This window comes from Coenobita brevimanus, chromosome 66, assembly GCF_032717465.1.
Source record: "Coenobita brevimanus isolate Jiangsu-jjx chromosome 66, ASM3271746v2, whole genome shotgun sequence".
NCBI lineage: Eukaryota > Metazoa > Arthropoda > Malacostraca > Decapoda > Coenobitidae > Coenobita > Coenobita brevimanus.
This window is the reverse complement of record NC_137019.1, coordinates 34017794-34041454: the sequence shown is the minus strand read 5'-3', so window position 1 is coordinate 34041454 and position 23661 is coordinate 34017794. Positions and strand designations below refer to the sequence as shown.

The following is a 23661-nucleotide window of genomic DNA, read 5'->3' as shown; positions in this document are numbered from 1 at the left end:
TATATATATATCAATCAGTCAATCATTTCCTGTGGCACCCTCGGGGATGCATAGGGCCTCGATGAACTCACACCACCACATCCTATCTTGTGCTAACTCCTCAAGATCTCCCCAACACTCATCTCCAGCTTCCCGTCTCATTGTCCTCACCCACGTCTCTTTTGGCCTTCCTCTACCTCTCCTACCAAGTGCCACCCACCCTGGTGTACCTCGTACTATTCCCTGTCTCCTATATACATGTCCTAGCCACTTCCATCGTGAGAACCTAACATATTCATCGACCGGCTGCACTCCCGTTATTTCTCTAATTCTACTATTAGGTATCCTTTCCCACCACTTAACTCCTAATATTCTTCTAAGTGCTTTTTTTTCAAACACCAAGAATTTATTTTCCATAGTCACTGTGCTGTACCAAGACTCGTGTCCATAAATTAAGATACTCCTAACCATTACCTTATAAAGTTTGATTTTTGTATGCACAGAAAAATTGTTATTATTCCAAATATTTTTAAGCATTCCCATTGCCTGATTAGCCTTCTTTAACCTTTCCTCGAATTCAAAGTTCAAAGAACCATCCTTGGCTAAATAAGTACCTAAATATTTAAACCTATCAACTTGCTTTACAACCATACCTCCAATTACACATTCCTGCGCATTTTCCATATTCATATTTATTATTTCAGTTTTTCCACAATTAATAACCAAACCCACCTTGCGACCTTCACTCACCAAACAGTCCAACACTCTCTGCATCTCTTCTGGCCCATCACAAATCAAAACTACATCATCTGCATAATCTAAATCCAAAAGTTTCCTGTTCTCTCCCCAAAGTATACCTGCACCGGTTTCTGTTCCAACGCGTTTCATAATGTAATCAATGACCAATATAAATAGTAAAGGCGATAGAACACCACCTTGAATTACTCCGGACTTGACTTCAAACGAATCACTCAGACAACCATCAACCATCACTTTACAAAATGTGTCCTCATGCATGTTCATAATGACCCTCACAAACTCCTCTGGTATTCCATAATGTCTCATGATCTTCCCCACAGTCTCTCTCGAAACACTATCAAAAGCCTTTTCAAAATCAACAAAACAAAGACTTAACGGTACTCTCATTTCATTAACTTGCTGCATCAAATGCCTAACTACAAAGATCTGATCATTGCAACCACGTCTCTTTCTAAAACCAGCCTGTTCATCCCTCAGAATACCCTCAACCACCGGCTCCAACCTATTTAACAACACTCTACTGAAAACCTTCAAAGCTATCGGTGACAAAGAGATTCCCCTCCAATTACCACATTCACTCAGGTCTCCCTTCTTCGGAACTTTAACAATTACACCATTCTTCCAAACTGATGGTAGTAACCCCGTCACCCATATCTTATTGAATAGCTTGGTCAAGATCATTATTAATCTATCCCCCTCCACTTTAAACATTTCCGGAAATAAACCATCCTCCCCTGGTGCCTTATTATTCTTTAACTGTTTTACTGCTTTCTCCACTTCTGCAAGCCTCAACTCTCCTGTTTCTATATTTAAATCTTCCTGAGCAGACGGTATATCCTCTTCTGGTGGTATTGGTCTATTAAGAACTGTCTCAAAATGCTCTTTCCATCTATTTTTAATATCTCCATCTTTGGTCAATAAATTTCCTTCCCTGTCTCTAACTGGTATTTCCTTGCGTTTACCTGCATTACCACTCAGTTCTCTAATCGATTCATATGCTATTCTTTGACTCTGTCCATCATTTTTGTTTATTAAGATTTCAGTCTCTGCAACCTTTTCATCCACACATCTTCTTTTATCTCTCCTAGCTAACCTTCTTACTTCTGAATTCAAACTCCAGTACGCAGCTCTTGCTAATTCAATCTCTCGTTCATCAACGCATTGCATCTCACACCTCAATTTAGCCTCTCCTCTCTTTTTTATCATATCCCACGTTTCCTCTGATATCCATTTCTTTCTCCTGAATCTATGTCTCCTTCCAATCGTACATTCAGCAGTCTCATGCAAAACTTTGTTCACATCCTCCCACATCTCATCTACACTTCTCTCTCCCTCTTCCAACGTTTCCAACACCAAAAAACTATTTCTGCATTCTAATCTGAATTCCTCCTTTTCTTCTCCTTCCCTTCTAAGCTTAACAATATCGTATCTACCAACACCAGATTTTTCCTTCTTCTGATTTTTAAGTTTAAACCTTATTTTTGCAATGCTGAGTTGATGGTCACTACCAATATCCGCTCCCCGTTTAACATGAACATCTAGCAGAGAACTTCTATGCCTCCTACTGATAGCAATGTGATCAATCTGACTTTTATATTTTCCACACGGCGACACCCAAGTTGTCTTGTGTATATTGCAATGCTGAAAGAGTGTGCCCCCGATGGCTAAGTCATTTGCTAGACAGAAGCTTCCAAACCTCACTCCGTTTTCACTCATCCTACTACCAACTCCCATCTTACCCATACATGCCTCAAATCCCTCATTTGAACAGCCCATTACTGCTTTAAAGTCTCCAACGCAGATCAAAACATCATGTCTAGGTACCCTTCCTACTCCTTCTTGCAACTTTTCATAAAATGTGTCTTTCCTTTCATCGAGTGCATCATTAGTAGGTGCATAACACACAAACAGACTGATGTTGCCATGATTTGATTTAAACCGTGCGTATAACAATCGCTCATCTATAGGATCCCACTCACATAAAGCCTTATTTGCCTTACAACCCAGCAACAATCCTACTCCCTGATAATGCATTCCGTCCTGTCGGCCAGATATCAATAAACGTATTCCATCCTCCAAATCCAACTTATCGACTCCAGTTAATCTAGTTTCTGTCAGAGCACAAATATCAAGTCCGTAATTTTGAAAAACCTTCACTAACTCATCGATTTTACCGTCATGATTTAGCGTTCTCACATTCCAGTTACCAATTTTAATTGTATATATATATATATATATATATATATATATATATATATATATATATATATATATATATATATATATATATATATATATATATATGCGTGTGTGTGTGTGTGTGTGTGTGTGTGTGTGTGTGTGTGTTGTTGTTACACCCTGGTTCTGGACTCGATTCCTAAAGACTACCCTCGGATTTTCCTGATTTAAAAGGTTTTAATAATAGCCTTTCCACCTATCCTTGATCCTATCTTTGTCGCTTCAGACCACACCATTTTCATGCTTAACCTGTTTTATTTGAGTGAAATCCTCGGTTGCCTTATCCTGGGTCTGGGCAGTCCTAAAAATATTTCTTTCTCCTTCGAGCGTTTCCAATACTTCATGCTCTTCATCCAACGCCTGTGCCTTGGCTCTCGCTACTCCCCTCTCTTATTCCTTTTTAGTCCGTGTGTAGTTCTCCTAATCTTCTTGGCGTCAGGACATATCCCACATCTTTTTCTCATCTTTCTTGACTTTCACCACCTCCTGCACTTCATCGTTCCACCACCATGTCTCCTTATCTCCAGGAGGTCTCTTCCCGGATATTTTACATAGTATTTCTTCAACTACTCTCCTTATAACTTGGCTGTTATGCTCCCATCACTCTTTCATTCCCTTGAGCGATCTTAAATCACCCAGCACTCACTCCTTTAACTCCCCCTTTGCCCCTTCCTTATTTGACCTCCACCGCTTGATTTTCAGTGAAAACTGTATAGGTCTACTTTTCTTTAGGTTCTTTATCTCCCAGTCCACCCTATGCTGTGCAGCCACACTTTCTCCATTTATGACCTTGCAGTTCTTGATCTAGAAAATAAATGAAAGTTCAACAGTTGACACTCCCAACCCCTCATTTTGCTCTAATAGACACTTGATGTAACACGGATTTTTTTTTTCTCCAGAATATAAATCTATTTAGGGATCGCTCAGTAAGGCTAAAGTTCCAGCATTTCCTACATTTCTGAAATTTCAATATAACTTCTGAACCATGCATTTTTAGATATTGAATCACAGAAGCAAAATTGTGAAGGAGGACTTAATGATTACTGTGGCAAATTTTGGTCTGTATCCAACCTAAGGGAAGCACAGAGGATAGCTTCAACCAGTGAGGTTTTCACGCTCCGGTCGCCAGGGGAGAGGATGGTGGGAAACGCCTGCTAGACCTAACTTTGCAACTACGGCAAATAATCTAGCGTTAATGGTTTCTTTTTAAAGCTTTCATTGGATATTGCATGCCACACTTTAATTTGGCCTGGTACATGCATTGCAGCACCATAATTACCCATGTGTAATGATCATTAACCTATTATAAACACTTTCTTCTTCAACCGTGAAAGTTCCGAGCACCCCAACTCATGTCATGATCAATCAGCATGGTACCCAGAGAAACCGCACAACATCTTTGCAGTCTTGTTGGAACCAATCTTGTGTCCTGGCTGTGTATATGTGCGTCCCGAGTGTTCAAGCAAAGAAACCTTGATCGACTGGACAAGCTGACTTAACGTGTATGGGATCCATGTTGTGACATTGCATATTGGTGATTATGCGTAATAATTTTTTCTCAAGTCTTGTAGTAAGTGAATGATCATTATGAATCGACATCGAAACAGAAGAAGCGGGAGCCTTTATACATGTTGGAACGCTGGCAGGGTAAGCTGCTTGGTGCTAAACTGCCCTCAAATGAAGCTTTCTCTACTTTCCTCTTACCCAATCTGAACCCAAAGAACCTGTGGCAGAAGCTGTCTGGTAAGTCGTGATTCAATCCGGAGAATTTTACTAACCTATCCGTATCCGCTTGAAGAGGATAGACCATTCAATGGAGAAGTTGAAGAAGCTCGATGGAATGTGTCAAACCTAAAGAAGAGTTCCAAGAGGTATAGTGGACAACAGCTGAAAAAGGAAGATGACTTCAGATTGTCAATGAAGAGTCTGTTCGCCGTCGTCTATGAAAGTTCTTTCAACCTTACGAGCATTGCCGAGGACAAGGAATTCTTTGAGGTACAGCGTGAACCAGGTATCAGGGGGTCCGTGGCAGGCGTCAACCTCGCCTTTGTTCAGCGGAAACAGGCTGCCATGCAGAGGAGATTAAAGCATAAAAATTACAGAGAAAAGGCTCTTGAGAACCCAAAGTTCATCGTAGAAGCTGTGGAGATGAACCTGTCTGAAGAGCTGATCCCTCAGGCGCATTTCGATCTTGAATTATCCATGGAAGAAGAGTATAGGGTCGCCTCAGGAGTGAAGACCAAACCGATGACTCTCTCAAACGCATTCCAGCTCCATAGGGAAAGGTTATTCTTGGAGGTCTCGCAACTCAAGCGTTCCACAAATTCTTAAATAACATGTTACACTAGTCGAGGAGTACAATGGCAAGATCACGCACAACGAACAACAACTACAGTTCCTACTGCAGGTTGTTTCTGAACATCGGTTACGATTTCCAAAATCAAAGAAGACGACCCTAACTTGAACCGAGCCGATTTCCACATTCAGTAAATTCTATTTGGTATATGAAATGAGTTGTGGTAGAGTGATTCACACAAAGGCATGTCAGTATCCAATGAGAGCTTTAAAAAGTAACCAATCACGCTATATTATCTACAGTAGTTGCAGAGTAAGGCCTGGCAAGTTTTCTCCACCCCCCTTCCCCCCTTGGGGGCCGGAAAGTGAAAACCCCACTAGCTGAAGCAATCCTCTGCGCGTCCCATAGGTCAGAAAGAGACCCAGTTTACCACAGTAAACATTAAGAGCTCCTTCATAATTTTGCTTATGTGACCCAATATCTAAAGATGCATGGTTCAGAAGTTACACTGAAATTTCATATGGAATTTAGCCTTCCTGCGCAACCCCTACATAGATTTTTATTTATTAAAATTTCATGTTAAATCAAGTGTCCATTAGAACAAAATGAGGAGCTGGGAGACTCAACTTTCAAACTTTCATTTTTTAAGAACCACTGTAATCTGTGTGTGTGTGTGTGTGTGTGTGTGTGTGTGTATATATATATATATATATATATATATATATATATATATATATATAATATATATGTATATATATATATGTGTGTGTGTGTGTGTGTGTGTGTGTACTTGCCATGGTAAGTATGTGGCAAAGTAACACACTTTGACAATGCAAAAACTGAAAGATAGAAATGGGTGAATGAAGTGTGCATGGAGGTTTATATGTCAAGGACTACATGATTTATTTAAGCTGGTCCTCAGCGAAATGACTCTACTACTCAGTTGTTACTTGAAATAATTTAATCAGGTGAAGCTGGAGAGTCTGGACTGACTTGGCCAGCGGCCTGAGGTGAGAAATTCAAAGACGTACAAAGTACATGAAAAAAGGATGGATATATATATGGTCTCATCCTTTTGGAAGAGATTATATATCCGTTCTCTTATATAGATATATATCCATATATCTTCTAATAAGATTTTCCTCCTCTCTGTTTTCCATTTCTTTGCTTATGAACATAGCTCACCCCGTTTTTCTTTTTTTTGGAGGGGTGGGGGTGGGTGGAAGAGCTGGAAGGAGATAAAGCGACGAATGGTGATGATAATGATACCACTAAGTACTTAATGATCAGCTGATAAAACTTCTAAAAATAAAACGATTGTTTACGATGAAAAGATTCTGAAAAGGTATTATTGGCAAATGCATCACCTATTCCTGTGGAGAGTTTCCTGACGACTGCTACCGTGACGAGGTTCCTGGTAGCGAGGACAGAAACGACAGCACCCCAGCCCACCGACGCCACCAGCTGCACCACATAAGGCACTGCCGATTTCACCCCATTCTGCTAATTGCAACGAATGTTAGTTTCCAGTATCCCAGTGGTTTGAGAAAATATTTACTTTGTAGCAGTAATCAAACTCACAGGTTTTCACACGGCAGTCTTGTGTTTGGCTATTGATTACCCTTTGCCCCTTTGCTTCCTAACTACATACTACTCCCAAATTACTCTAGAGCTGTACTTGTCCCCTTCCTACTTCCTACCTATTCCTCAGTCATCAGATCTCTGCCAACAAGCCCATAACATTGTAAACACCCTCACCCACTATTGTAAACAACATCTAAACCGCCATTACCTCGTACCGTGTTTCAATTCCATTGTCTCATTGAACTTACCTAAAGTACTTCCAGCTCTCACTTTCTGTAATAAAGACTCTTTATTACAGTGCATAAAGCTGTTTGATTTAATTTCAGTATTCCATGGATGTTCCTATCTTTAACATTCAGCCAAATTTTGTTTCTATGAAACCACGAGGATTACGACATTTTGTCATTTTGACATTTGGGGTTAGAATAGTCTCGCGATTACATGCTGCAGTTTAATGTTCATTCATTCATTCATTCATTGCCAGACGCCATGTATCCCAAACAGGGTGGCCAAGGGCTTAGAGTTAATTGTTTTACAGGGAGGGGCACTAATCCTCCACCAACCCCACTTGACACGTAGTTTAATGTACAGCTTTATATTTCACTCTGCATACTTTTGGTTTCATAAAAATACCGGCAAACTGATTTTCATGTTTACCGAGAGTTTTCCATCCAGTTGTAATGCGTCTTTTTTATTTAGTTTTCATAGATTTCCGACAGTTTCAGTATTTGCTCCAAGTAATGGCACTGCACAAGTTATTCAAGATTATCCTAATTCATTTCGTTGACCCTCTTTGGTGTATTTGGATCAACCAGTGCTTTAATATTACTCAGGTTCATCTTCAACCCTATTTTTGAGACATTCTCTATTTAGGTCGTATAACATTTCTGGCAATGTATCTTATTTCCGAGATTAGGACAATGTCATTTGCAAATATGAAATAATTTAAGTTTTCTCCATCTATGTTTACTTCATTGTTCTCACATTCTAGCTTTCACAAAATTCTTAAAATACTTGTTAAAAATAATTTTAATGAAACTGTATCTCCCTGAAGCTACCACTAATACCATCACACTACAGCTACCACCACCACCATTACACCACATTTTCCCCTGCCACCACCATAGATAACATCGACGCAGCCACACCCATCATCATCATCATCATCATCGCATCTACCATCACCACCACCACATCAATTACCATCACACACACACACACACACACACACACACACACACACACACACACACACACACACACACATATATAGAGCTATCTATCTATATCTATCTATCTATCTATATATATATAGCCCCCCTTTGGGGCTAAGATGCGAATGACTGTGTTTGAATGGATGAGTAAATGGGGAGTGTGTCGTCCTGTCTCGGCTACCTCCGTTTCCATGGGGGAATCAGCCTAGGTATATATATATATATATATATATATATATATATATATATATATATATACCTAGGCCTACGAAACTTCATTATTGATAAGTATAAAAAGCATTTCTTATTGCTTTTGACGATTGTATTGTCGACAAACTCAGTATCACATCTGATAATAAAAAAAGTATCAGTTTTAGCAACAACGAAATCGAACAAACATCTCCAGGCAATCAGGATCTCGGCAGGGACAGTGTTGCCATACATGCCTGGCCAGATTAATTGGTATGAGGTATAATAGTCTGACTGTTACTGTGTCGAAGCTTTACTCAAGCCTGCTCACTAGGCTAGACTTGTCTCCATCCTCGATGGGCCTCCACCATCCTTTCTGGCTGGGACTAGGGCTTATTGGATCTCTCTAGAGGCGCGAGGATGAGGTGGCCTGTGCCATATCCTCTGTGTCTTCCTCGTCCTTACCCTCGAAAATCTGTCATCGTTCATTACGGTTGGATCTGGCCCAATTGCATCATCGGAGAGGTGGGACAGTAAGTGGCCTTGCCACCGTCCTCGCGCTCTCCTTGTTACCACCCCCAGAGGGCCACCACCTTTTCTGGCTGGGGCTCTTACTCAAGAGGATGTTGGGAGCAGTGGAGGATTTGGCCTCGCCATCCTTCTCTGCACCCTCCTTTCCTGTACTCACAAAGGGGGAATGGGGTGAGTGGTTTTAGTCTAGCTGCTGCAAAATAAGTAGTACTCAAATCTGCTTACTACTACAAAGTAGCACTGCCCGAGCAGGCAAAAAATTACCCTTGTCTAGGAGTGGTGGCTACCATATGGGACAAATCCACCACAGCGTGCATTTGAATTGTTGATGTAACTGAAAATATGTACAGTATTACATATTAACTCAAAGTTCGCTGTACCCTTCACTAACCCACAATCCAAGTGATCCCCCATTAAGAGTAATATATATATATATATATATATATATATATATATATATATATATATATATATATATATGGGTGCATCGGAAAATGAAAAGTTGTGATATGCTTTCACTTGCTGGATATTTGAATGCACTTCAGGTGGTGATGTGACAGGAGATTATTAGTGTGATTGTTGCATGTTTAGGGGTCACGTGGGAAGGTGGTGTGTGACAAATCCTATGCTCTACTGGGCTGTAGTAACATATGTCAGTGAGGTGCGAGTAGACGCGACTGGAGCGTGCCGTATATGCAGTATTGCATGCTAGCGTGTGTGTGCATCTTTGCACTATGTTGTTAAGTTGTGACCGCATCGTTGTTCTCTGTTTTGACACAACGGCAGTGAATATGAGCACCAGGTCGGGAATCTGTGTCCGATTGGAGATAATGCGGGGCAAGCCACTGCCCTACCATCTTTGCCGTCTTTATGCTATCAAGATTCTCTTGGAAGGGGTGTTCTCCTCTGTACTGAAGGCAGTCCAAAGGATCAGAAGTCATTTTCTTCCAGAACTTCCGAGACGTGGCCAAACATCAGTCAAAGTACATTGCTGCCACCAACGATGATACCATCCTGTTGCGGGTTCAGCCATGGTGTGAAGAAATCGTCTAGTTTGCTCAAGCTCCTCTGTTGCAACAAAACCTCGAAACTATTACAAGGAGTTCCGAGAGATTATAATCACCTTCCTTGGGCCTGTACCCCACAACTGCTCCTCTATCCAGGTCCAGGCCCCAGATGTGCTACATCAAGCTACTGTAGATGAATGGCAAGAGCCATTTATGCACTGAAAATCTGGACGTTCCTCGATCAGTCTGAACAGCTTCATCCCACACACTCGTCTTTGCATGGACCCAGTTGGAGGGAAAACTTCTGGGAGAAACTGACGGACTTTTGCATCTTCGTTGTTTGCTACTACATGTGAACTTGGTTCTCCACCAGGTCAGAAGATGTTGCTTCCTACATGAACCTCATCTTTTTGAAGGAACTGGCACTGTGCACTGACCAAGCCATCAGGGACGCCGGGGCCACAGCCTTTGTTCGTCACCTTTGGTATCTGTATGACGTGACAGTTGGCTCGCACTGTTCGATGATGGGATGTGCAGTATGGAGAAGAGGGCAATCGTTCACCACATAAACAATGTTGTGGGCTTGGAAGAATTGAGCCTGCATCTGCACTCCTCCCCCAAGGATGTCAGGGGGAAGAGCCTGTCGGAGCTCTTCACCAGTACGACGAAGTTGGTGCTGCAACATTTGGACATCGATACCTTGTTTTGGGGTGCTGATCCTGTGACCTGGGCATCCACAAAAGCCTTTGCTCAAGGGAAGGAGAGTGTCACCAAGTTCCTTCAATCGGCGATAGCTACAGTTTAAATTTAACGTTAGCCAGCCCGTTTTCTGTGACAGCCCATGCTGCTGTCAACAAAACTCACAGTGGAGGATTCCCGCACCAACACGTAATTAAAACAAGGTAGGATGTCTTCATTATTATGATTTTATATCATATCAATGACACGAATAATTGAAGTTGGATATGTGGTATGATGAGCTGCTTTATAAAGTAGAGGTGAATAAAAGAGAAATATGAACATAAAAAAGAGTTTGATGGCCAAAAATATGTAACAAGTGAAGGCGTCCACAGGGTGAACGCTAAATTGTGCCCCAAGGCCAAAGGGAAAACTGCAGATTATTAATCATAGTATATTACTTTCCCTTTGGCCTTCAGGTGCGATTCGGTGTTCCACCTTGTGGATGCCTTCTCTTGATCAGAATTAGATATTTCAACAAAAAATGGTGGTAGAAAGCAGCAATTTGGTCAATATTAAAAATTTCCCCCTCCCCCCAAAAAAATTATTGTGGCAAGTAAGAATTTGACAATAATGGAAACTTCATAAAAAAATATGATACTGAGTAACATTCAGACCTATAAAACAAAAACATTCTCGAAAAATTATGGTAACCATTAAGAATTTGATCAGTATTTAAAATTATAGCAAATGTTGATAGCAACAACTAACAGTTTGATCAATTATAGATTTTTCAGCAAAAAATGATGACAGATAGCAACAAAGTGGTCAGTATTAAAAATTTCCACAAAAATGATGGTAGCAAATAAAAGTTTGACAATATTATAAATTCCAACAGAAAGCAATGGAACCAAATAACATTCAAATTATTTAAAGAGATATCCACAGACAGTGATTGTAGTATGAAGCATCAAATCCGTTTTAAGAAATTTCCACAAAAAATGATGGTACTATGATATAGCATTTATTTTCAAAATACTTCAAGTATAATAAAAATGAATATCTAAAAAAATAACAAAGAAAAAATATTAATTGAAAACTATTATAACTGTATAACATTATTTTCATCCCAGCAATAATATCATTTTGGTGTCTGAAGTAAGGTTCCCTTTCAGAGGGCAAAATTGAGAAGAGAGGGTGTTCTCCACAAATACTTCTCCATGAAAGAAATACACACCTATCAACAAGCAGTCACAAAATCCCCAACAGAACACTAGGAGAAATTTTACCAAAGGATTTTTTTTTTTTTTTTTTGTTGAAATTATGAAAAAGCTTCTGAGATTACTGGGGTTGATCAGGAGATTCTCAGTACTACTTGACACAGTGAACTCAGAATATGACATTGATTTTAAAGCATATGAGAAGTATGATGCTGACACTGCACTACTGTGTACAAAGTTATATGGCTAGAGTTATATGCCTGTGTCTGTACATAAAATGTAGACGCATGCCTCTCATGTCAATGAAAATATGTGCCTTTCCCATGAACAAGCAACTGAAGAGGTTATTCAAGCCAGACACACGGATGTAAGAAACATTCGACTAAGTCATATATTTAAGACTTCGAGAGTACTAATCAACACAGACTTGATTCATTGGCTTCTTGAACCATCTGATCCCTTAGTAGCATGCCATACAAAAAAAAAGTACACATTAAACAAGAAAGAATACCTCTCTCTTTCTCTCTTGATGTGATTGCACTTCTGAGAGAACAACGTATACGAGTATATGATGATGATGATGATGATGATGATTAATGGTAATGAAAGGAATGGAGGTAATTGATATTTTTAAGATAAATGAGTTTATTACCTTTCCACTCTGTTCGAAAAAAATAATGCAGCATTTTGATATTTTCTTTTCTTATCTAACTGTATGATGATAATATAATAGTACAGAGTTATCCTGAGTCACATCAGGATTTACTTAAATAATTATCTAAAACAATGTTTCTCAAACGTTTTCACTTTATTCCCCACTTGTGGGGATCTTAACATCCTCATGGCCCACTTTCAGTTTTATCTCAAGTCTCACACAAATAATGATGAAAAAAGAAATGTTTTGGTGCATTCCATTTATGTCAGTGCTTACAGCTATCAGTCAGATTGCATATTTTGTTAATTATCAGTGAGATAGATGACACTGTTTACTCTCAGTCATTTGACTGATTCGAGGTTGACTTAACCCCTGTGCGCCGGTTGACGTACTGTATATAGCTGTCACGATTCGGGGCGCTGAGCACCACTGCTTGGCGTGATTAGCTGTAAGCATCTTCCCGCCACCCTTTGAACCCGCAACCATTTTTTATGACAACCAAAGGGTAGGTAAGTCCCATAGGTACCCCACTTATGTGCGGCTCAGTTTGTACACGGCACTGGTAGAGAGAAGTGTGATGTCTTCGTCATCCTCTTTATCTGATTCCATCCCACCACGCTCGGGGCCGATTGCATCATCGATCCCCACGAAAGTTCTGCCCTTAGTGACGGGAAAAAGGGTCATTGACTACCATTGATCGTGCTTTGGACGACACAGTGTCCTCATAGACTCTGAGTGAGAGTACTTCTTCAGAAAAGAAAAGTTATCATGTGGAGAGTGAACTCTCGCCCTCCGAATCCTTCCCACTCTCAGATGCCTGACAAGGCTCTCAAACTCCTGCAGGAGGAGGGCAGGGCCTTCGACAATGATGAGTTCACTGAAGAATAGGACGTACATGAGCCAGCACACAAGGCAGGTGAGCGTGCATTGGGGTTCATCTACGAAATAAAAATGATGAACCGTCTCACTGCCAATCTCGCTGTCTGCTTGCCGTCGTCTCACTCTTGAACATCAACCTTCACCTCAGCCGAGTACTTCAAGAGCAGAATCACCACAACCGGGCTCTTCAGGAGTGGAATTTTCCACACAGGCCCCATGTGGTGTGACTCATCAGGAAACTTCTCCCCAAAGAAGGCCCACATCAGGTGAGTCATCATCCCCATACTCCCCCACCTTCCACACCTCCCTGTCTCCTTCCCCCCTCACTCCTTGCCCTTGGGCGTGCACATACTCAGAAAAAACGTGCTGCACATGGCAAATGGACTGCTTTACCAGGTGTGGGCAGAGTGGATACCTTTGTCTGGGAGGATAGAGCAGGATTTGAGCCCTTTGTGCCGGTGTTTGATGAAGAAGGAGCAGATGTTCAGGAAGATGAGCTCCTTCCAAGGCCTTGGACTATTAGCAGTATTTTCAGGGTAATATTCACGAGAGGTATATGAGAGAGGGGGGTGTGAGTTGGGAGCAGGGCAGTGAAATGGCGGGGGACGGGGCGACTTGGAGGCGATTTGTTTGTGGCTACCCCAAACGGGATTGAGGCGTCTGGCAATAGATAGATAGATAGATATTCACGACTGCAGTTATGCAATACCTGGTGGAAGAAATTAATTTCCACAAAGCTATGTGTGTGTGGTGGCTGGATGTGGCTGCCAGCAAAAGCATGCACATGAGGAACTGGCAACCTATGGAGGTGGGGGAGTTGTTTGTTTGGCTAGCCCTGACCATGTTGATGGCGCACGTAAGTAAACATGTGCTCCATAACTATCGGTCAGTAGATGAACTCGTGGGCACACCTGTCTTCGGTAAATATATGGCTCATGACATAGAAATTATGGGCCTGCACAGAACGACAGGTTGTGGAAAATTAGGCCCATTCTAACAATGCTCAAAGAGTCATTTTCCATAGTTTTTTGTCCGTTTCCGAAAATGCTAACTGACGAGTTGCTGGTGTTTTTCTCTGGCAAGTTGGCATTTATTCAGTACATGTCATCCAAGCTTCACTGCTTTGGGCTGAAATTCTTTGTCCTTTGTGACTGTAAAACTGGATATGTGCACGATGTGATAGTTTATTCGGTTACGGATGTTGATATACCTAGTGACGATCCTTACGTTTTCTCAGCATCAGTCGTGAAAGTCTGATGGAAAGGTATTTCAACAGGCACCACGTTCTGAATACCGATAATTATTGCACAGCCCCGGCATTGACCAAGTATTTGCTTGAACATGGTACTGGGTCCTGTGGAACTGTTCAGGGAAACAGAATGAATTTCCTTGTATTCTTAGCAAATACTGAGAAAGGAGCCCTTCTCACCAAGAAATATGGCAACATGTTAGCCCTTCTCTGGCATGACAAGGGACGGGTTAACATGTTGTCAATAGTATATAAGGGTGTGTTTAAGGACACGGAAAAAATAGACTACACGACCATGGAACCCGTGTTGAAGCTAGGTACTGTCAACGATTATATCAACATGCGGCTTGTTGATAAACTGGACGTGCAAATTGGTGAGGTTGATTGCCTACGTAAGTCCTGCAGGTGGTACATGAAGGCGTTTTTATACCTTCTTGATTTCACTGTCCTGAACAATTTCATTCTGTTCAAAGATCTCATCAGGAAACCTCTCTACGAAAGTTTGAGAGAGAGCTTGCACGTGAACTCCTTGAAGAATATTCAACTGCACAGGTGCCAGGTACTAGGCAGGGGACGCAGACAGCTCCTACAGAGGACAGGTTAGGATGTGCATACTACTTCTGGTGGCACAGGCTGGTAGAGATTGGCCGTATCACAGCAGGTCATCAGGAATACAGGCGGTGCCACGTCTGTAACATGATCAAACGCTGTCCCCCAGCACGAAAAGAGACAGCTGACCAATGTGCAGAGTGCAAGGTCCTCCTTTGCCCTAAATGTTTTTGAATCATTCCAAGCGTGATTACTGAGCAGGTGTTTGGGAAATTGTAAATAGTATACAGGCATGTACAAGTGTATGTTTTTATTATAAGTAAGTGAAATGTTAGATATTATAAGTGATTCTTAGTAAGTGCTACGATACGTCTTATAATAAGTTCTGCAAGTGCAATGCAATAAGTGTCACTGTTTATTGGTTATCATCATCGTCATCATCATTCGGACCTCCTTTCCCACCCTAGGGCAGGGTGAGGAGTAGCAATGTCCAGACAGCCCAAATTTGCCCAGTCCAATGGGTCACGCTTCCATTCACTCATCATTCAAGCCCCCGGAATCCTGGCTCTATTGGACACGTCAAAAACATTCACCACTTTGTGTAGCTTCACACAAATATATCCATCAGAGTCAATCCAGATGCTACAACGTTAAAAAGGGGTGCCAAATCCCTGACCATGCACTTCTCCTCACAACTTTCATCCAGCCAACTCGATCTCTTGTCAGTTCCCTCTCCTCACCGAATTCCAAACCTCTCTTCCTCACACACTCATCCACCATATCTCTCCACCTTCTCCTTGGCCTACCTCGCTTTCTGCCTCCTTCAGATTCGCTCAGATATACATTTTTCACCACTATTGTTATCCATGGTTATTGGTGAAAAAAAATATATATCGGAAATACCTTGAGTTAGCCTACCTGTTACTTGAAAGAAAACCACTTGTGAGTGGGCCAGAGAGAAAATTACCTGGTTGGTTATAACTAATTTTTTCCCCTCAATGCTTAGGAAGTAGTGCTGAATATGTGAGCATGAGCATATTTGTGATGTGAAGTACAAATAATGTAAGTTGTGTATTACATTTGTAGGATTTTCACTATGCCCCTGCTTAGTACAAATAAGTCTGAATTATGGTACAAGTAATTACCTCATACTCAGCCATACTGCATGAAACAGCCACAGCATATACTAGTCACTGTGCAATTACCCATAATCGTGATGTCAAATGCAATTATAAGTGTTGTAATAGAGGGAAATTATAACAGTTGATGCAAGAGGTGAATACAGAAAAACAAACAACTATTTTTTCCCACACACCTACAGGGCACAGTGGCACTATGAAACGGGCAGAAAACCCTTTGGGAGCCACATGGACGGGGTGATGACTCATCCTTATAGCGGTGAGTAAGGAAACGTTGAGGATCAAGTGGAATTTTCCACATTCCTTCCAAGGACACAAGGGCAGTGATACAATCACCACTCCGGTCAGTGCTGCCAGTACTATCCAGCAGGTCCAAGGTCACTTCCAGTAGCGTGCGCTCGGAACCAGCCCGCCTAAGCATGTAAAACCAGTTGTCTTCAACTTACTCATACTCATCTACAGGACCACCTGGAGACCTCAGGATACCTTTGTTTGAAAGAGGAAGAGTTGGTGAGTATTATGTATCTTTATTTTTTCTCCAGCTATTATTGTTTGGTAGATATTAGGGTTGAAGTAAGGGTATTTTTCCCAAAAGCTCAGAAATTCCCCATAAGGAGGGGTGGGAGATGGCAAGAAACCCCCAACAGATAAAGGTTAGAGGAGGAAGAGGCACTGCCTGGAAGGTTGCATAGAGGGGTCTGCATGGGTGAAGTAGGAGGGTGAGTGGGGCTATGCTTCCTGCAGCGTTTGCCCCCTCTTGATCTTGATATACAGTTTTCCAGCCATGATTATTGGGGAGTCAAACTCCCCTCACTGGATTAAAATTATCACAAATAATGAAAGGAGGGTGGGTATGGCTTTGATATCATAGTGCATGTTGTGCAATGGACTTTCATCCATAATGCAGTATTATGGGAGCATGACCCCTTTCATGATTGTTGGGGGTCAGCCCCCTCCCAAAAATGAATACTATGAGAAGTATTGGAGAGAGAGAACATGATCTCAACGAAACTTCTCAGGTCAGTCCATCTGGTTCCTTGACAATGTATACTTGTGTGTACTTGTCTTTAACCCCTTAACCGCGGGTAGTCACTTGCGTGACACTCAGCAGCAAGGGATCATACTGCATGACGTCACTTTTGTGATTCTGTGTTATTTTGAATTGCCTGGGCTATCAAGCGGTGGCTTGTATCATCTATCAGTACTACCAGTGTCCAGGTATAGTCAGCACTCCTAATGTCATCTGTACTCCCATTCATTGTTGACAATTTAGCCATTTTTTCCCTGTACTTGACTCCCCTCCCTACCTCCCCTCCATTACCTTCTCGTCTCGCCTGCCCAGCCGAGCTGCGCTACACAAATCCTGGACGGACTTTTCCACTCATTTTATCCACTGAAATGTGCCCTATGCCGTATTCTTATACAAAATAATATATATAAAAAAAAAGGTAATTAATACTGCCATACATCTGGAATGGGCTAATTATCATCTGGCAACACCCCACATGCACTCGTTTGCTAATTTTTCCTGTTTATTTCTCCTTGAAATATGCCGTAATAAAAAATATCGTTTTCGTTTTCGTTTTCGTTTTCGTTTTCGTTTTTAAAGGCTCCAACATGCTTGCATGTGTCGGCCTTGGTCACCTAATGGCGGCTCTCCATGCTGCACGATCCATTGCAGCCTCCCTGTTCAGTCCCTTAACCCTAAGGTCACACTTAATGACCTCATCCCATGTCTTTCTCGGTCTACCCCTCATAACCCCACCCCCAATATTAACACTTCTCACCTTCCTCACCCAACTATCATCCCCCATCCTCTCCACATGTCCAAACCACCTCAATCTACCTCTCCTCATCACAACACCAATACACTCCAGTCCCATCCTACCTCTCAACTCTTCCCTTGTAAACCCAGCCCCTCCAGGCCTTGGACGCAGGGACGCACTGCACATCCACCTAATCATTGTCATTTCTGTACGTCTGAGCCGGCGAATGTCTTCCTCCTTCACTGCCCAGGTCTCACTGCCATACAGCATTACACTCCTAACACACGCTGCATACAAAGACCCCTTAGCACGTAGGGAGAGCCACCTCAATGTCAGGAGAGGCAAGAGCTCCCTGAACTTCTTCCAACCACTTCTCACCCTAGCCACAGAGCTAGCTCCAGCCCCACCTCCAGCACACAACATGTCTCCTAAATAACAAAACTCTTCCACACACTCAAGAGATTCACCAGCAAGTTCAATTCTTTCACGTCTGACGATCTCCACCTGCTCACCCCGGCACGCCGTACACATAAAATCAGCATTATCTCGCAGTCTACCTCTGATACCACTACATCTCTTATGCACCCATTTATCACACACACCGCACAAGATGGAATTACTTCCCACGCCCTTGTGGCAAACTGCACATGGCCACTCTCCCTCGTCTTTGCCAGTACCGCCACCAACCCTAGATATCATCACTTTTGTTTTATCTGCATTTACCCTTAAACCCTTTTGCCCCATACCATCTCTCCACTTTCTAAACCTTTCCTCCGCCTCCCTTTCATTCTCTGCAATCAACACCAAATCATCAGCATACAACAACTCCCACGGGAGTCCGTTTCTAAAGTCACGTGAAAGGGCTTCAAGTACCATGATAAACAACATGGGACTCAAGACTGACCCCTGATGCACACCAACATTCACGGAAAACTCATCACTCAAATCTCCATTCACTCTCACCTGGGTGTGAGCACCCACATACATGGCCATAACCACCCTAACCAGCCACTCCTCCAAGCCAAGCTTTCTCATTGCCCACTTCACCACCTCTCTAGGGACTCTGTTTTTCCAAATCAACAAAAACAAAATAAAGATCCCTTCTCCTACCAATATATTTTTCCTGAAGCTGTCGAACAATGAATATGGCATCAGTGGTCCCCCTACCTGGCATAAACCCAAACTGCATCTCATCAATATTCACTCTTTCTCTAATCATACCTTCTAAAACTCTCTCCATTACCTTCATTATCTGATCTAAAAGCTTTATACCTCTATAATTCCCTCTTTCCAGGGCATCACCCTTCCCTTTATACACATTTACAATTACACTCTTCAGCCAATCATCTGGGACAACACACTCATAAATAATCCTATTTATCAGGTCAGTGACTAAACTCACCCCTATATCGCCTGAGGCCTTCAACATTTCGGCAGTCAACCCAGACACACCTGCTGCCTTCCCCACCCTCATCCTGCCTATTGCCTCACTCACAGTAGCAGTATCAATCAAAGGCCAAGGGCCAGACACTGGATCTGCTGGCTCCAAAGCTTCTCTGTCCCAGTCAAACTCCTCATTCAACAACCGGTTATAATGCTCTCTCCATGCATCTTTAATATCCTCACTGTTCACCACTACCCTTCCTTCATCATTCTTCACACACTGCTCACCTATGATATCCCGATTATCCCTCTTCACCTGACCTGCCACCCTAAATATATTTTTCCTTTCCCCATGATTTAGGTTATCAAGTAATTGTCTCTGTGACTCAGACTTTGCCCTGTATACCTCTCTCCTAGCCCTACGCTTGGCAGCCAAATATTCCTCTTTGCTACCACCCTTCTTCCATTCCCGGAAAAGCCTTCTTTTCTCCTTAATTGCAGCTTCTACACCCTCATCCCACCACCAAGTTACTTTATGTCTTGGTGGTCCTCTTGTCCAGCCGCATGTTACATCAGTAACTCTCAAGAAATTGTTCTTGAGGGCTCTGTACTGTTCATTAACGCCTCTGTCTACAGCTCCCTGTTCAGCCACCACTCTCCTCAACTCGCTATAGAAGGCATCCCTTACTACTTGGTTTTTCAGCTTCCATATTTTCCTCCTAGGTACATAAGTCCTCTTTTTCATCATTTGTTCTTTAAGCACCATATCACAAATCAATAGTTTGTGCTGCTGCACACACTCCTCACTTCCTATAACTTTAACATCCCTCACTAACCTCCTATCGGCCCTCCTAACCAGAAAATAATCTATCTGACTGCTATGTCCCCCAGACTCATACGTAATTAACCTACTGTCTCTTTTCCTAAAATATGTGTTGCACACAATCATGTCCATTGCCTCCCCAAACTCGAGTATCCTTTCCCCTTCTGCATTCCTTAGACCATATGCACATCCCCCATGCACTCCTTCATAACCTTGGGCTGCTTCACCTACATGACCATTTAAGTCCCCTCCCAAAATCACTATCTCATCATCCCGCATACCACCCACTACACGTATTAAATCATCCCAAAATCTATCTTTCTCTGATTCATCCAATCCTGCCTGTGGAGCATATGCCGATATAATCACAGCTATCTTTCTTCCCAACAGAATTTTCACAACCAATATCCTATCGCTTACTCTCAAAACATTCATAACATATTCCACCCATTTCTCCGCAACCATCACACCAACACCTCCATATCCGTCTGTCCTCCCCTGCCAAAACAACTTATAGCAACAGTCCTTCCCAACAATCTTTCTGGCTGATCCACCCCTGTACCGGACTTCCTGCAAACACGCCACGTCCACCCACCTCCTACTGAATGCCTCAACGACTTCCCCTGCTCTTCCCCTCAAACTTCCCACATTCCATGAACCCACCCTCATCCCCATGGGTGATTTACTGTCCTCAGGCTTGCTTTGAAACCTTTTTGTTTTGTCATCTTCAGTATTAATAAATGGGGACAGACACAGCACAGGTCCCACTCACCGCACAATCCCAGGTCCAGGCAATGGATCTGGGACCCCTAGCCCACCAGCTTACCAGTGGCTGTGGTAGTGGCCTCGGGACACCCTGCCAGGACAGCTGCAGGGACACCCTCCAAGCGCGTCTTGGCACTGCAACTATCCCGCCATTATACACCCACTGATAGGGCAGCCTCCTGGGACGCTACTCCCAGGTTCGGGCCCCTCTCTATTGGGCGGAAGCGGCAGCCTGGGAACCGCAATGCCCTGTACCCTCTAGCACAGGCCCGAGCCCCATCTCGCCCTGGACCCATGATCTATGCCGGCGGAACCCCCGCCACGCCTCCCCCCAGAAGTCTTATATATATAAGAAAGGACGGGAGAAGCCTAAGTGATATTTACATTCACCTGGAACTACCTAATTTATTATGTATTGTCTAGATTTCTTGCCAATCATTTCATAACATATAAATTAGCAGCCGTCACCACACTGACACTGTCAACCCTTCCCTGCCCATATACGCCACATCACTCAGTTTACTGTCGTCTTTCGAGGTGAAGCCATGTCTGATTCACGCCCGTCCACTTCCGCCGCTTCTGAGCCCACTGCAAAGGGCCCTGTGATCTCTGCCCCTACTAAACCTCGTGTGGGAAGATGTAAATGGCTAAGTGACTCTGCCCTGGAATGTGAACTGGCTGATATATCAATGATTATGATGGACAGTGACAATGATGTTTCTGGTGACTCGTGGAATGAGGCAGTGGAGGAAATGGTGACGGAAACCCCCAGTACGAGTGCTTTTTTGTCCCAAGTTCTAAAACAGTGCAAGTGGAAATGTAAATAATGTGTAAACAATGTGTAAATAGCAAGTGAAAGCAATGAATGCAAATATAATTGTAGAGTGGAAAATAGTTTTATAAGTTACTGCAAGTGACAGTGCATAACATTGTGTAAATAAAATAGAAATGTAAATAATTAAATAAAATAGAAAATGTAAATAGAAATGACAGTGGAAGTGAAAGCTTTACTCTCTACGCTAGTTTACTGAATAAGAAAGTAAATGCCTGGAGTGAAAATAAACTACTAGTACTGCAGGAAACTTATGGATAAATATTGTATATAAAAATAAGTGAATAAAGTACTAGGAATAAAAACTGTGAGTGTGTTTATGAATAATAAATGACAGCTCCGCCTCAGAATGCCAGCGGGGAGCGAGCGCAGGTGAAAAGCTCGTATGCACTCGTAATATACATTGCTTTCACAGTTTTTTTTTTTTTTTTTTTTGAACATGGATTCCAAACTACTTCAAGTTCATAGATTAGTGTTTGTAGTGATAATATCAGGCAGTGGTAACCATATTACGGGGTATTGGGAAGTGTAAAGTGGAGACTTCGTTACCCAACTTCAAAAATCTCCACAAGTCCTACGGTAGTCGGCGAAGGCTCAACAAACATTCCAGGAGAAAGCTGAAGGTATGTGCCATAGGCTTATTTAATTATAATATTCTAGGACTAATAACTGATTTTTAGCAAATATTTTTAAAAAGTCAGGCTGAGCGAAATTATTTCCGGGGGACGGGCACGACGTGCACCCGACATCCCCGCAGTTAAAGGTGTGATACTTGGGGACGTAATCGTTCTCTGTGATTATTGGAGGGGGTCCCAAAAATGAAAGATATCAGAAATAGGAGATATATCTGAATAAAACTTACCAGTGAGTTCGCCTGGTAAGTCAAAAGGACTCCCATTATACAATTTTCCGACAATCATTTTCATGGGGTCAGCCCCCTACTCCCCTCATCATGTTTAAGATTGCCAGAAATAGCTAAAGGAAGTCAAGTATGGCTTTGATATCTTAATTCATGTTGTACAAAGGACTCTCATCCGTAATGCGACATTAGCAAGCGTCATCCTCTCAGTAGTTCATGGAGGGTCACTACCCTCCCCAGAATTTTAAATGATCAGTAGTAGGGGATTGTGAACACATGCATTTTAAAGAAATCGGCATACAAATCGCAGGATATGGTGTACAGGAAGAAACATCGGATCTACTTTATTATTATTATTATTATTATTATTATTATTATTATTATTATTATTACTACTACTACTACTACTACTACTACTATTATCATATTGTTTTCATAATTAGTAGCGTGTGGAATCGACACGCAGTACAGGAAAGGATATGTTCTTGAATCTATCAGCCACCTTGTTTGTTTGTTTGTCCGCCAGTCTGTCTGTCTGTCTGTCTGTTCAGTTAGATCATGACAGCCATCAGTCATATTTTAGATTTACCAGTCAAGATCTATTCGTAGCTACGTTTCTAAATATTTTTTTTTTTATATTCCATTGATTTTCCTATCTTGACCTATCAGGCCATTGAACACACAGAGATATATGAAAAGATAGGACAAATATACCATTTCCAGCGGAGCTCAGCTTAGTAGAAACGGTTTGTTGTTATCACTGTCGATTAAGTTACACCCAATTGAGTGTAAATTAGTAGGTGTAACTGGTCGTTGTAAATAAGAGGAATAGTTTGTTGTTGTTATGGTCGATCGACCAGCATCCAGTTGAGTCCAAATTGGTAGGTATAATTGGTTTTTGTTGTAGTCGGTCTTAATTTGCTACACACACACACACACACACACACACACACACACACACACACACACACACACACACACACACACACACACACACACACACACACACACACACACACACACACACACACACACACACACACACACACACACACACAGTTCCAATG

General features: G+C 42.1%; 1 protein-coding gene across 1 annotated transcript in view; it reads right to left on the bottom strand.

The window, feature by feature from the left end:
* The window catches only part of LOC145405335 (putative inorganic phosphate cotransporter), a 360438-nt gene that overhangs the window by 53280 nt on the left and 283497 nt on the right, over window positions 1-23661 (bottom strand). The window contains exon 7 of the mRNA XM_080276747.1: window positions 6640-6772. Within this exon, the coding sequence (XP_080132873.1) occupies window positions 6640-6772 (133 nt within the window). The remainder of the gene's footprint in view (window positions 1-6639; window positions 6773-23661) is intronic.